The sequence below is a fragment of the Oncorhynchus clarkii genome, unplaced genomic scaffold, assembly GCF_045791955.1.
Source record: "Oncorhynchus clarkii lewisi isolate Uvic-CL-2024 unplaced genomic scaffold, UVic_Ocla_1.0 unplaced_contig_9009_pilon_pilon, whole genome shotgun sequence".
NCBI lineage: Eukaryota > Metazoa > Chordata > Actinopteri > Salmoniformes > Salmonidae > Oncorhynchus > Oncorhynchus clarkii.
The window spans coordinates 280,001-295,968 of record NW_027261081.1 but is presented as its reverse complement, the minus strand read 5'-3'; the positions used below and the strand labels follow the sequence as shown (position 1 = coordinate 295,968).

At 48.3% G+C, this 15,968-nt stretch overlaps 1 protein-coding gene across 1 annotated transcript in view; it reads right to left on the bottom strand.

Moving 5' to 3' along the window:
• Window positions 1-15,968, bottom strand: part of LOC139404682 (ELKS/Rab6-interacting/CAST family member 1-like) — a 424,291-nt gene that overhangs the window by 232,362 nt on the left and 175,961 nt on the right. The window contains exon 16 of the mRNA XM_071147289.1: window positions 13,307-13,500. Coding sequence (XP_071003390.1) covers window positions 13,307-13,500 — 194 coding nt within the window. The remainder of the gene's footprint in view (window positions 1-13,306; window positions 13,501-15,968) is intronic.

Genomic DNA, 15,968 nt, shown 5'->3' with positions numbered 1-15,968 from the left:
CACAACACAACCAACACAACACAACCAACATAACATAACACAACCAACACAACACAACCAACACAACCAACAAAACCAACACAACAACACAACCAACACAACACAACACAACCAACACAACACAACCAACCAACACAACCAATACAACACAACACAACACAACCAACACTACAACACAACCAACACAACCAACACAACACAACTAACACAACACAACCAACACAACACAACCGACCAACCAACACAACCAATACAACACAACACAACCAACACTACAACACAACCAACACAACACAACACAACCAACACAACACAACACAACCAACACAACACAACCAGCACAACGAACACAACACAACTAACACAACACAAAGCAACCAACACAACCAACACAACCAACACAACACAACCAACAACACAACCAACACAACACAACCAACACACCCAACACAACCAACAACACAACCAACACAACACAACACAACCAACACATCCAACACAACCAACACAACAAACAACACAACCAACACAACCAACACAACACAACAACACAACACAATCAACATAACCAACACAACACAATCAACACAACACAACCAACACAATCAACACAACACAACGCTTACGGCAGAAGGGCCCCACATACTGTGCTGCGCTGTGCGTGCTCACACATGCTAAGTAATCACACACACACACGCGTGCGCGCGCTACGTTCCCCAGTTTATGTGTTGTAGTTTGTGTATTTGCATGTGTTTTATTTCAGGAAATGGCTTCCTGAAATCCCTCAAACAGCTGATTGGTCGACTCCAGGGCTAATTGGAGAGCTGACCCCGCCCCCTCGTCAAGACACAGCTGTCTCCAATTACACATTCATTCTGAAGCTATATAAAAGCCAGTGTTCTGTTCAGGAGAGAGAGATTTGGACGCACGCACGCACGCACGCACGCACGCACGCACGCACGCACGCACGCACGCACGCACGCACACACACACACACACACACACACACACACACAGCTTTATGTCAGTTTCTTTGGGAGCAGGGATTACTTTGGGAGCAGGGATTACTTTGGGAGCAGAGATTACTTTGGGAGCAGGGATTACTTTGGGAGCAGGGATTACTTTGGAAGCAGGGATTACTTTGGGAGCAGGGATTACTTTGATTCTCAAACTTCATGAAGCTTTAATGTTTTCAAACTTTGAATTACCATTATTTACATGGTCTTCAAATTCAGAAAAATAATTAAGGAGTGGATATTAATGTTGCATCTAAAAGTAATTTTCATTCCTCCTGAAATTAATATTTGATAGGAAATTATTTTGGCTACAGGGTCTAGATTTCATAAAACGACTTATCCCTGAATTACCATGAAAACATCAGTGATTTATTTTTTATTATTTTTAAATCTGTATCAAATGTTCCTTTGAAAGTGAGATGAAGGATCTAGTTTGTTATTTAACTTTATTGTGGTCAGAAGACGCCTGGGAAAGAACCCCAGTTGTCTGGTAGGAGTCAATGATCTGTGTTTATAATAATAGTAGCAGCTTACTGCCTCTGCCTACATGGCTATTATTACTATTTGATAAGGGGGGAGACGGCACCTTTTAGGACCAGGCAGGCAGAGTGCAGATCAACTCCCAGAGGACCCCTATAGGACCGCTTCTAAAGCCTAATGGGTCTATTTGAAGGCTCCTGCACAATTGCCTGATTCAAAAGGAGTCATTGTCAGTGACCATACAAAATGAGACCCTAAAATGAGAGGAGCAGAGGAAATAATTATAGGGATGGTTCGAAATGAAGATGCCATCTGTATAGAGAAATACATACACAACCATCGAGAGAGGAGAGGAGAGGAGAGGAGAGGAGAGGAGAGGAGAGGGATAGAGAGGAGAGGAGAGGAGAGGAGAGGAGAGGAGAGGAGAGAAGAGGAGAGGAGAGGAGAGGGATAGAGAGGAGAGGAGAGGAGAGGAGAGGAGAGGAGAGGAGAGGGATAGAGAGGAGAGGAGGTAGGAGGGGGATAGAGAGGAGAGGAGAGGAGGTAGAAGGGGGATAGAGAGGAGAGGAGGGGAGGTAGGAGGGGGATAGAGAGGAGAGGAGGTAGGAGGGGGATAGAGAGGAGAGGAGAGGAGAGGAGGTAGGAGGGGGATAGAGAGGAGAGGGGAGGAGAGGACAGGAGAGGAGAGGAGACGAGAGGAGAGGAGAGGACGGGAAAGGAGAGGAGACGAGACGAGAGGACGGGAGAGGAGAGGAGAGGAGAGGAGGAGCAGAGGGGAGAGGATCTGCGTTGAAAGGAGGGAAAGGGAGAGTAGGGGCGAGGAGAGGAGGGGAGAGGAGGAGCAGAGGGGAGAGGAGAGGAGTTGAGGGGATGATGGCTACAGTGTAGGTCTTTCATATCTGTTGGTCTCAGAGTATCTAAATGTCTGATTTCCCCCCTTTAAACGTGGGCTAAAGCTCTGACAGGGCTGGTTCTGACTGTGTACCCCCCCCCCCCCCCCCCCCCCCTCACACACACAGACACAGACACACACAGACACACCACATCCCACGCTCCAAGCCCAAAATTGGATAAACAGCACAAAGTCAACTAAGGACATTGACTGTTTGGCTCTCATAAAAGCATGACCTGCACCATCAAAGACAAACCTCATTCTAAAATACCACTCTATTCCCTATATAGTGCACTACCCTACGGGCCCTGGTCAACAGTAGTGCACTACATTGGGCATAGGGTTTCATTTGGGACGCAGCAGTAAGACCAGCATTACAGCTAAAGCCACAGGCACACGCTTCCCCCAGAATGTCAGTCAGAAGATTGTTGATGGTTGTTTTCCTTTCCCCCCTCTCTACGACCCGGGGTCTTTACATTGGCTAGCAGGACGCTGACACTGGCCTCATTGGCTGGGCCTGGCGTTGGCGTTTAGCTAGCGTTGCCAGGGAGCGGTCGGTGTCGTAAAGATGAACGCTCGAGTGCCGGGGCCGAGGTGAAAGAACCGACGCGGTCCAATTGCTACTCTAATCCTTATGTAGTGCACTCCTTTTGACCATGGCCCATAGTGTTCTAGTTAAACGTAGTGCACTATGAAGGGAAGAGGCTGCTATTTGGGACACCTCCATTGATTTCCTTTCCCGCCTCGACCACGCGGGAGTGTTCTATTCTCACACAGCTGAGGCAGACTAAAGCCTGATTGGACAACACGGCAGAACTCGTACGATCCGACCCGTGGCGTTGTGGTTAGCGGTTAGCATTGGCACGGATGCTACAGAAAGCTCTGGAAGGGGGAGGCTAAACAGAGGAACCCAGCCATGGTGTGTTGTTAGCTGGGTGTTCTCAGACCCAGGGAAGGGTGAACCAGGGTGGAGATGGGATAGGTTACAGGGATCGATGCACTACATTGCCAGAGAGCTGGGGCCAGAGCTTGGACCACTGCCCTCTAACGAGTGGACAGGGTCTGCTGTTTCTCAGAGGCAGTGGCTGTAACAGTAACATCTATGTTATGACAGAGGTGGAGCGAAGAGGTGGGTTGTGGGAAGGCAACACACCCCCTACCCTGGCTGGCTAATCTGGTACCACATGGCGGTGTAGCCTCAGACCAACCAGACCAGGCCGACATGTTCTGCCCCAGCCAAGGCTAACGGAAAAAGACCCGACCGACGATTGCACCACATCCAGAGACAGGGACGTGCTCAGCAGATCCAGGCTGCCTACAGTGAGCCTTGGCTGGGGCTGGAAACAGACACAGACCTCCCCGGATCACTGTGGAACCACAAAGACATGAGCTGTCTCCCAAATGGCACTATATTACCTTTATAGGACCCCATGGGCCTTGGTCAAAAGTAGTGCACTACATAGGGAATAGAATGCCATTTCAGATGCAGACATGGCCTTCCCCTCCCCAGCACTGACAGACTGATGGAGCATGTCACAAAGGCAACAATAATAATATGACCTCAATCCAGCTGAGGTAATAATATAATAACCAGCTACGGTAATAATATAATAACCAGCTGAGGTAATAATATAATAACCAGCTGAGGTAATAATATAATAACCAGCTGAGGTAATAATATAATAACCAGCTGAGGTAATAATATAATAACCAGCTGAGGTAATAATATAATAACCAGCTGAGGTAATAATATAATAACCAGCTGAGGTAATAATATAATAACCAGCTGAGGTAATGATATAATAACCAGCTGAGGTAATGATATAATAACCAGCTGAGGTAATAATATAATAACCAGCTGAGGTAATAATATAATATCCAGCTGAGGTAATAATATAATAACCAGCTGAGGTAATACTATAATAACCAGCTACGGTAATAATATAATAACCAGCTGAGGTAATAATATAATAACCAGCTGAGGTAATAATATAATAACCAGCTGAGGTAATAATATAATAACCAGCTGAGGTAATAATATAATAACCAGCTGAGGTAATAATATAATAACCAGCTGAGGTAATAATATAATAACCAGCTGAGGTAATAATATAATAACCAGCTGAGGTAATACTATAATAACCAGCTGAGGTAATAATATAATAACCAGCTAAGGTAATAATATAATAACCAGCTGAGGTAATAATATAATAACCAGCTGAGGTAATAATATAATAACCAGCTGAAGGAAATAATATAATAACCAGCTGAGGTAATAATATAATAACCAGCTGAGGTAATAATATAATAACCAGCTGAGGTAATAATATAATAACCAGCTCAGATAATACTATAATAACCAGCTGAGGTAATAATATAATAACCAGCTGAGGTAATACTATAATAACCACCTGAGGTAATAATATAATAACCAGCTGAGGTAATACTATAATAACCAGCTACGGTAATAATATAATAACCAGCTGAGGTAATAATCTCATAGCCAGCTAAGATAATACTATAATAACCAGCTGAGGTAATAATATAATAACCAGCTGAGGTAATAATATAATAACCAGCTGAGGTAATACTATAATAACCAGCTGAGGTAATACTATAATAACCAGCTACGGTAATAATATAATAACCAGCTGAGGTAATAATCTCATAGCCAGCTAAGATAATAAGATAACAATAATAATAACCAGCTGAGATAACAATAATAATAACCAGCTGGGGTAATAATATAATAACCAGCTGAGGTAATAATATAATAACCAGCTGAGGTAATACTATAATAACCAGCTGAGGTAATAATATAATAACCAGCTGAGGTAATAATATAATAACCAGCTGAGGTAATAATATAATAACCAGCTGAGGTAATAATATAATAACCAGCTGAGGTAATACTATAATAACCAGCTACGGTAATAATATAATAACCAGCTGAGGTAATAATATAATAACCATCTGAGGTAATACTATAATAACCAGCTACGGTAATAATATAATAACCAGCTGAGGTAATAATATAATAACCAGCTGAGGTAATAATCTCATAGCCAGCTAAGATAATAAGATAACAATAATAATAACCAGCTGAGGTAATAATATAATAACCAGCTGAGGTAATAATATAATAACCAGCTGAGGTAATAATATAATAACCAGCTGAGGTAATAATATAATAACCAGCTGAGGTAATAATATAATAACCAGCTGAGATAATAATATAATAACCAGCTGAGGTAATAATATAATAACCAGCTGAGGTAATAATATAATAACCAGCTGAGGTAATAATATAATAACCAGCTGAGGTAATAATATAATAACCAGCTGAGGTAATAATATAATAACCAGCTGAGGTAATAATATAATATCCAGCTGAGGTAACAATATAATAACCAGCTGAGGTAATAATATAATAACCAGCTGAGGTAATAATATAATAACCAGCTGAGATAATAATATAATAACCAGCTGAGGTAATAATATAATAACCAGCTGAGATAGTGAAGAAGAGGGATAAATAGATCTCTTCCTGTTGGTCTTCAGGTTTTCCCCTGGTTATCATTATAAAACGGTGACATGTACGGTTGATTATCTCTACGATGATGTTGTTGAGGATTTTTTTATTTTATTTTTTATTTCACCTTTATTTAACCAGGTCGGCCAGTTGAGAACACCTTTATTTAACCAGGTCGGCCAGTTGAGAACAAGTTCTCATTTACAACTGCTACCTGGCCAAGATAAAGCACAGCAGTTCGACACAAACAACAACACAGAGTCACACATGGCATAAACAAACATACAGTCAATAATACAGTAGAAAGGCTATATACAGTGTGTGCAAATAAGGTAAGATAAGGGAGGTAAAGGCAATAAATAGGCCGTAGTGGAGATCCTCTGTATCCCACCAGAACCATCCAGCCCATTTTCACAACAACAGCAGGTCAGAGGAGAAACGGAAGGAAAAGGGACAGATAAGCAATACTGACCTTGAAGCAAAACTGTAGAGAAGAGAGCAGCGTTCCAGGGCACATATAGAAGAGAAGGAGAGAACATGAGAGAGAGAGAAGGAGGGAGGCGAGGAGAGAACATGAGAGGGAGAGAAGGAGGGAGGCGAGGAGAGAACATGAGAGAGAGAGAAGGAGGGAGGCGAGGAGAGAACATGAGAGAGAGAAGGAGGGAGGCGAGGAGAGAAAACACACACAGAGAGCTTGGTTAGTAAGCAGGAACTAACATTCTAAAAGAGGTTCTACTTGGAGTTCTACTGTGACGTGCTACAGACGGGACATCAGCATTTAGAGCACAAAGATAGAAAGAGAGAAGAAGAGAGAGAGAGGAAGTGAAAAAGGATGAGACAGACAGACAGACAGACAGACAGACAGACAGACAGACAGACAGACAGACAGACAGACAGACAGACAGACAGACAGACAGACCGGAAGACAGACAGACAGACAGACAGACAGACAGACAGACAGACAGACAGACAGACAGACCGGAAGACAGACAGACAGACAGACAGACAGACAGACAGACAGACAGACAGACAGACCGGAAGACAGACAGACAGACAGACAGACAAGACAGACAGACAGACAGACAGACAGACAGACAGACAGACAGACAGACAGACCGGAAGACAGACAGACAGACAGACAGACAGACAGACAGACAGACAGACAGCCAGCCAGCCAGCCAGCCAGACAGACAGACAGCATTGAACAGCAGACCGACACTTAGTTTCACCTGACGGGGGCAGCAGTGAGGTTCCACATGGATTGATTTCACCTGTCTGGTTAGAATCTATGTTGCCTCGGGGTTCTCCTCTGAGCCATGTGAGCCAGAGACAGATGTGAGCAGCTTTTTAAAAATAACCCACAATTCCTCCTGTTTCTGTGACAAACACGCAATACTTCATACTCTAGCTTTGAACGGACACCACGCATCACATTTAGTCTCCTTCTCCATTTCCCTCCCTCCCTCCCTCCCTCTCCCCCCTCCCTCCCTCCCTCTCCCTCCCTCCCTCCCTCTCCCTCTCTCCCTCCCTCTCCCTCTCTCCCTCCCTCCCTCTCCCTCCCTCCCTCCCTCTCCCTCCCTCCCTCTCCCTCTCTCCCTCCCTCCCTCCCCTCCCTCTCTCTCTCGCTCCCTCGCCCTCTCCCTCCCTATCTCCATCCCTCCCTGGTGAAGGAGGTAACAGACAGGCTGGTGAAGGAGGTAACAGACAGGCTGGTGAAGGAGATAACAGACAGGCTGGTGAAGGAGGTAACAGACAGGCTGGTGAAGGAGGTAACAGACAGGCTGGTGAAGGAGGTAACAGACAGGCTGGTGAAGGAGATAACAGACAGGCTGGTGAAGGAGGTAACAGACAGGCTGGTGAAGGAGGTAACAGACAGGCTGGTGAAGGAGGTAACAGACAGGCTGGTGAAGGAGATAACAGACAGGATGGTGAAGGAGGTAACAGACAGGCTGGTGAAGGAGATAACAGACAGGATGGTGAAGGAGGTAACAGACAGGCTGGTGAAGGAGGTAACAGACAGGCTGGTGAAGGAGGTAACAGACATACTGGTGAAGGAGATAACAGACAGGCTGGTGAAGGAGGTAACAGACAGGCTGGTGAAGGAGGTAACAGACAGGCTGGTGAAGGAGGTAACAGACAGGCTGGTGAAGGAGGTAACAGACAGGCTGGTGAAGGAGGTAACAGACAGGATGGTGAAGGAGATAACAGACAGGCCGGTGAAGGAGGTAACAGACAGGCTGGTGAAAGAGGTAACAGACAGGCTGGTGAAGGAGGTAACAGACAGGCTGGTGAAGGAGGTAACAGACAGGCTGGTGAAGGAGGTAACAGACAGGCTGGTGAAGGAGGTAACAGACAGGCTGGTGAAGGAGGTAACAGACAGGCTGGTGAAGGAGGTAACAGACAGGTTTGGGATTCTGTGTATTTCCTTTTGTGTTTTTCCTCCACCAAGTCACTTCTCTTTCTCCTCTCCTGTTCCACACTCTCTAACTCCTCTCTTCCTCGACCAGTTTCCCTCTCTTCTCTTAGTATAGCAGTCACGTACCCGACCTCTGACCCTCTCTGTGCTCTCCTGCCCTGCTCTGGCCAGAAGCCACCACTGTTGGTTGGCAGGGAGCAGAATGTGTGTGTGTGTGTGTGTGTGTGTGTGTGTGTGTGTGTGTGTGTGTGTGTGCGTGTTCTTGCGTGATGTTGTGATTGTGCCAAGCAGCCGTCAGTTGTGAGCATGGTTCTGACAGAGACATACTGCAGGGGGCCTGGCTGACGTGCCCACTGGTTTCTGCCCGGGGTCAAAGGGGTGAGAGAGCGCCCTCACCCCCCACTATCCTCTCCAGTGGAAGCTTCCGGAAAACATGCAGGCACACACACACACAGCTGAGAGAGAGACAGAGAGAGAGAAAGAGAGCGAGAGAGAGAGTGGATGCCTCCTAATGTTTTTAATGAGAGAGGGAGAGCAGCACAGCCAGAGACCAACTCATGCTGTTCAATAGCCCCCCCCTCACACACCCCCTCCTCCCCCTAACACACCTGGAACCACATCCTACATGTTCCACTGACTCTTGGCACATAACAGAGCAGGTGCAGCTAAACACAACTTGTCATGTGATTTAGCTGTTCATTGTAGAGAGGGAGGCAGGGTGTCTGTCTGTCTGGTGTGAAAGCAGGACCCAGTAAGGCTACAGTGATCTGGGGTCAGTCATGCATCTCAGGTGACACCTTTGTCCCTATATAGTGCTATGGATTCTGATTGAAAGTAGTGCACTACATAGGATTCTGGTTGAAAGTAGTGCACTATGTAGGATTCTGGTTGAAAGTAGTGCACTACGTAGGATTCTTGTTGAAAGTAGTGCACTATGTAGGATTCTGGTTGAAAGTAGTGCACTATGTAGGATTCTGGTTGAAAGTAGTGCACTATGTAGGATTCTGATTGAAAGTAGTGCACTATGTAGGATTCTGGTTGAAAGTAGTGCACTATGTAGGGTTCTGGTTGAAAGTAGTGCACTATGTAGGGTTCTGGTTGAAAGTAGTGCACTAGGTAGGATTCTGGTTGAAAGTAGTGCACTATGTAGGATTCTGATTGAAAGTAGTGCACTACGTAGGATTCTGGTTGAAAGTAGTGCACTATGTAGGGTTCTGGTTGAAAGTAGTGCACTATGTAGGGTTCTGGTTGAAAGTAGTGCACTATGTAGGGTTCTGGTTGAAAGTAGTGCACTATGTAGGGTTCTGGTTGAAAGTAGTGCACTAGGTAGGGTTCTGGTTGAAAGTAGTGCACTAGGTAGGGAATAGGGTGCCATTTGGGAGGCAGACAAAGTGTCTGCATTAATGGCCCAGAGGAAAAGCTCGGCTCGTTCAGATGTAGTTCCAGACGTCAGTTCACACCCCCTAATGACACACACAACACACACACACACACACACGCACACGCACACGCACACGCACACGCACACGCACACGCACACACACACACAGACACGCACACACACACACACACACACACACACACACACACACACACACACACACACACACACACACACACACACACACACACACAGTTATAGAGACAGACACACACAGACACAGAGACACACACAGAGATACACACAGAGATACACACACACAGACAGTTATAGAGACAGACGCACACACACAGAGAGAGACATAAACAGAGACACACACGCACAGACACATACTCAAAGACATACACACTCAGACAGTTGTATATACAGACACAAACTCAGACTAGGAAATGAAACAGACATGCAGACAGACAGACACAACAATTGTGCCCTTGCCAGTCAGCCTCTCCTGCATGCTAAATGGGGTGGAGGCTGTGTTGAATAGTCAGCCTCTCCTGCATGCTAAGTGGGGTGGAGGCTGTGTTGAATAGTCATCCTCTCCTGCATGCTAAGTGGGGTGGAGGCTGTGTTGAATAGTCAGCCTCTCCTGCATGCTAAGTGGGGTGGAGGCTGTGTTGAATAGTCAGCCTCTCCTGCATGCTAAGTGGGGTGGAGGCTGTGTTGAATAGTCAGCCTCTCCTGCATGCTAAGTGGGGTGGAGGCTGTGTGAGAGCTGTGTTGAATAGTCAGCCTCTTCTGCATGCTAAAAGGGGTGGAGGCTGTGTGAGAGCTGTGTTGAATAGTCAGCCTCTCCTGCATGCTAAGTGGGGTGGAGGCTGTGTTGAATAGTCAGCCTCTCCTGCATGCTAAGTGGGGTGGAGGCTGTGTTGAATAGTCAGCCTCTCCTGCATGCTAAGTGGGGTGGAGGCTGTGTTGAATAGTCATCCTCTCCTGCATGCTAAGTGGGGTGGAGGCTGTGTTGAATAGTCAGCCTCTCCTGCATGCTAAGTGGGGTGGAGACTGTGTTGAATAGTCAGCCTCTCCTGCATGCTAAGTGGGGTGGAGGCTGTGTTGAATAGTCAGCCTCTCCTGCATGCTAAGTGGGGTGGAGGCTGTGTTGAATAGTCAGCCTCTCCTGCATGCTAAGTGGGGTGGAGGCTGTGTTGAATAGTCAGCCTCTCCTGCATGCTAAGTGGGGTGGAGGCTGTGTTGAATAGTCAGCCTCTCCTGCATGCTAAGTGGGGTGGAGACTGTGTTGAATAGTCAGCCTCTCCTGCATGCTAAGTGGGGTGGAGGCTGCGTTGAATAGTCAGCCTCTCCTGCATGCTAAGTGGGGTGGAGGCTGTGTTGAATAGTCAGCCTCTCCTGCATGCTAAGTGGGGTGGAGGCTGTGTTGAATAGTCAGCCTCTCCTGCATGCTAAGTGGGGTGGAGGCTGTGTTGAATAGTCAGACTCTCCTGCATGCTAAGTGGGGTGGAGGCTGTGTTGAATAGTCAGTCTCTCCTGCATGCTAAGTGGGGTGGAGGCTGTGTGAGAGTTGTGTTGAATAGTCAGTCTCTCCTGCATGCTAAGTGGGGTGGAGGCTGTGTTGAATAGTCATCCTCTCCTGCATGCTAAGTGGGGTGGAGGCTGTGTTGAATAGTCAGCCTCTCCTGCATGCTAAGTGGGGTGGAGGCTGTGTTGAATAGTCAGCCTCTCCTGCATGCTAAGTGGGGTGGAGGCTGTGTTGAATAGTCAGCCTCTCCTGCATGCTAAGTGGGGTGGAGGCTGTGTTGAATAGTCAGTCTCTCCTGCATGCTAAGTGGGGTGGAGGCTGTGTTGAATAGTCAGTCTCTCCTGCATGCTAAGTGGGGTGGAGGCTGTGTTGAATAGTCAGCCTCTCCTGCATGCTAAGTGGGGTGGAGGCTGTGTTGAATAGTCAGCCTCTCCTGCATGCTAAGTGGGGTGGAGGCTGTGTGAGAGCTGTGTTGAATAAAGAGGTGCTGATACACATTGATCAGAGTACCAGGGGTTCCACCCACATCTACACTCCACAGACAACATGATCCCTACAGGCCACCGTACAAAACAGCCTCCATTACCATAAGCTGTAACTCACTATACCACCAGGGGAAAAGCATAATCAAGGCACTAAAACAATGGAGCCGAGTAGGAGGTGTAGTGAACGTGTGAGGGGTTGGCTAATCTGGCTTCAGGGGCCAAGAGTAAACCCTTAGAGTAAACCCTTAGGAGTAAACCCTTAGAGTAAACCCTTAGGAGTAAACCCTTAGGAGTAAACCCTTAGAGTAAACCCTTAGAGTAAACCCTTAGAGTAAACCCTTAGAGTAAACCCTTAGAGTAAACCCTTAGGTGAATTACTGTGCATGGTGCTAGAATGAAGCAATGAGGCACGAGAAGGTGTGCTATATGGCCAATACACCACGGCTAATGGCTGTTCTTACGCACGACACAACGCGGAGTGCCTGGAAACAGCCCTTAGCCGTGGTATATTGGCCATACACCACAAACCCACAAGGTGCCTTATTGCTATTATAAACTGGTTACCAATGTAATTAGAGCAGTAAAAATTTAAATGTTGTCATATCTGTGGTATACGGTCTGATATACCACGGCTGTCAGCCAATCAGCATTCAGGGCTCGAACCACCCAGTTTATAATGGAGTATAGGGGAGTGTTTAGGTGATTTATAATGGAGTATAGGGGAGTGTTTAGGTGATTTATAACGCTGGAGTGATTGTGACCATGACAGTCCGAAACTAGCCCTCCCATTGGCTGAGAGCCAGAGGTCACAGAGGTCGACACCTGCTGAGGCTCATGGGAACGCCACAGGTGGGAGCGAGAGGGGGCCGGCCAGGGACAGCCGTCTGAGAGCCAGGCGGATACAGACATAATGGTACACAGACACGTACAAACGTACACACACACACACACACACACACACACACACACACACACACACACACACACACACACACACACACACACACACACACACACACACACACACACACACACACACACACACACACACACACACACATTCACAAAGAGCACTACAGCATGAGGACACACGTCTACAGTACTGCCAGTAGTTAAAACAGACAAAGGTGAAGGACTGAGATGGAGGAACCGTAAGAGTTTACAAAGAACACAACAGATGAACATACATACTGGAACACAGGGAGGGAGACAGACAGACAGACAGACAGACAGACAGACAGACAGACAAAGGCACACAGAAAGCCAGATAGATAGATAGACAGACAGGCAAACAGAAAGCCAGATAGATAGATAGACAGACAGGCAAACAGAAAGCCAGATAGATAGATAGACAGACAGACAGACAGACAGACAGAAAGCCAGATAGATATAGATAGACAGACAGACAGACAGACAGACAGAAAGCCAGATAGATACAGACAGAAAGCCAGATAGATACAGACAGACAGACAGACAGACAGACAGACAGACAGACAGGGGTTATATATTATTGTAGAGAACAGACAGAAGACAGAGGTTATATATTATTGTAGAGAACACACACTCTTACTTCTCCAGTTCATTGATTTTCTTGTCCTTGTCGTTTTTCTCATTCTCCATCTCTCTGAGGATCTCCAGCAATCGGTCCACCTCCACCTGGGCCTTCCCAGAATCCTCTCTGTGCCGAGTCACTTCCTGTTCCAGAGTAACGATGCGTTCTGACAGCTCCGTGTTGGCCTGGGCCTCCAGCATGGCATTCTGGGCCTGGACAGAGGGCAGGGGTCAGAGGTCAGTGGTTAGAGGTCACAATAAGAGTGCATGGTCACTGGTAGTGCGACATCACGCGAGTTTGGATTTTGCCCTGAGGCCTAAGCCCTATACAGCTGTTCTCAGACCTGTCCTACCTCCCTCCTCTGTGTTAGTTGGAAGCAGCTCTAAGGCCTCCAACACTCACCTGAGGACAGGGAGGGCCACGCCTCCAACACTGACCTGAGGACAGGGAGGGCCATGCCTCCAACACTGACCCGAGGACAGGGAGGGCCATGCCTCCAACACTGACCCGAGGACAGGGAGGGCCATGCCTCCAACACTGACCCGAGGACAGGGAGGGCCATGCCTCCAACACTGACCCGAGGACAGGGAGGGCCACGCCTCCAACACTGACCTGAGGACAGGGAGGGCCACGCCTCCAACACTGACCTGAGGACAGGGAGTGCCACGCCTCCAACACTGACCTGAGGACAGGAAGGGCCACGCCTCCAACACTGACCTGAGGACAGGAGGGCCACGCCTCCAACACTGACCTGAGGACAGGGAGGGCCACACCTCCAACACTGACTTGAGGACAGGGAGGGCCACGCCTCCAACACTGACCTGAGGACAGGAGGGCCACGCCTCCAACACTGACCTGAGGACAGGAGGGCCACGCCTCCAACACTGACCCGAGGACAGGGAGGGCCACGCCTCCAACACTGACCTGAGGACAGGGAGGGCCACGCCTCCAACACTGACCCGAGGACAGGGAGGGCCACGCCTCCAACACTGACCTGAGGACAGGGAGGGCCACGCCTCCAACACTCACCTGAGGACAGGGAGGGCCACGCCTCCAACACTGACCTGAGGACAGGGAGGGCCATGCCTCCAACACTGACCCGAGGACAGGGAGGGCCACGCCTCCAACACTGACTTGAGGACAGGGAGGGCCACGCCTCCAACTTTATGTATGTTTCTCATTCTTCTCCTAATTTCAGTTCCATGCAGGCCACGCCCACAGGCCACGCCCGCAGGCCACGCCCAAACCCAACAGATACAAACCGTGCTAAGGTGGGGTTGAACGGAGACACACACACACAGCTCACGACAGCCAGGCACCTGCTCTAATCATGGGAGAGGTGATGAGGGAATAGAGGGGGTATAGAGGGGTTAATCGAGGGGGTATAGAGGGGGAATAGAGGGGGTATAGAGGGGGTATAGAGGGGGAATAGAGGGGGAATAGAGGGGGTATAGAGGGGGAATAGGGGGAATAGATAGGGAATAGAGGGGGTATAGAGGGGGAATAGAGGGGGTATAGAGTGGGAATTAGAGGGGGAATAGAGGGGGAATTAGAGGGGGAATACAGGGGGAATAGAGGGGGTGAGGGGTGAGAACAAGGGGTACACACGTAAGACCCAGCTGAGCTGGCTACCCTCCCCCTCCCCTGCCTTCCCCAGAGGTTAGCTGTCTGTGACGTCAAGGCCCAGTAGGAGAGGAAGAGGCTGGGTGTACGGGGCTGGTTAGGGGGCTGTCTAGGGGTCAGAGAAGAGGCTGGGTGTACGGGGCTGGTTAGGGGGCTGGTTAGGGGGCTGTCTAGGGGTCAGAGAAGAGGCTGGGTGTACGGGGCTGGTTAGGGGGCTGTCTAGGGGGCAGAGAAGAGGCTGGGTGTACGGGGCTGGTTAGGGGGCTGGTTAGGGGGATGTCTAGGGGGAAGAGAAGAGGCTGGGTGTATGGGGCTGGCTAGGGGGCTGTCTAGGGGGCAGAGAAGAGGCTGGGTGTATGGGGCTGGTTAGGGGGCTGTCTAGGGGGCAGAGAAGAGGCTGGGTGGTTAGGGGGCTGTCTAGGGGACAGAGAAGAAGCTGGCTAAGCTGACTTGGGCTGGTTAATGTCCCATGTCTTGGGCCCTCAGGGTTAGCTGTCTGTGGTGTCCAGTCCCAGACCAAGAGGCTGGCTAGGGGACAGGGCCGTGTCATGGAGGACGTAGTGACAGTCCCAGCACTGTTGAGTGTGTTCCACATGCTGCCACAACCTCAGCTAACCCTGTGACATCAGACCAGGGCTGGGACACGCACTGAAGAGAAAAGGACTGGGGAAAATGACTACGGTCTCTAATGTGTGTGTGTGTGTGTGTGTGTGTGTGTGTGTGTGTGTGTGTGTGTGTGTGTGTGTGTGTGTGTGTGTGTGTGTGTGTGTGTGTGTGTGTGTATGTGTGTCTGTGTGTGTGTGTGTGTGTGTGTGTGTGTGTGTGTGTGTGTGTGTGTGTGTCTGTATGTACTCCACATAAATCTGCCTGTCTAAGCGTCTAAGCGTGTCTCCACATACTCCATCCCATTTATTCAAGTCCCATTAATGTCTACTGGCCCTGAGCAGGGAACTAAGTTTAGACACTACAGGCTTTAGTTTAAACTTAACTGGTCAGTCTAATGTGAAATCATTAAGTCAATTTCCCCTCACAGTGAACAGAGTCAGTCTGGAGGACA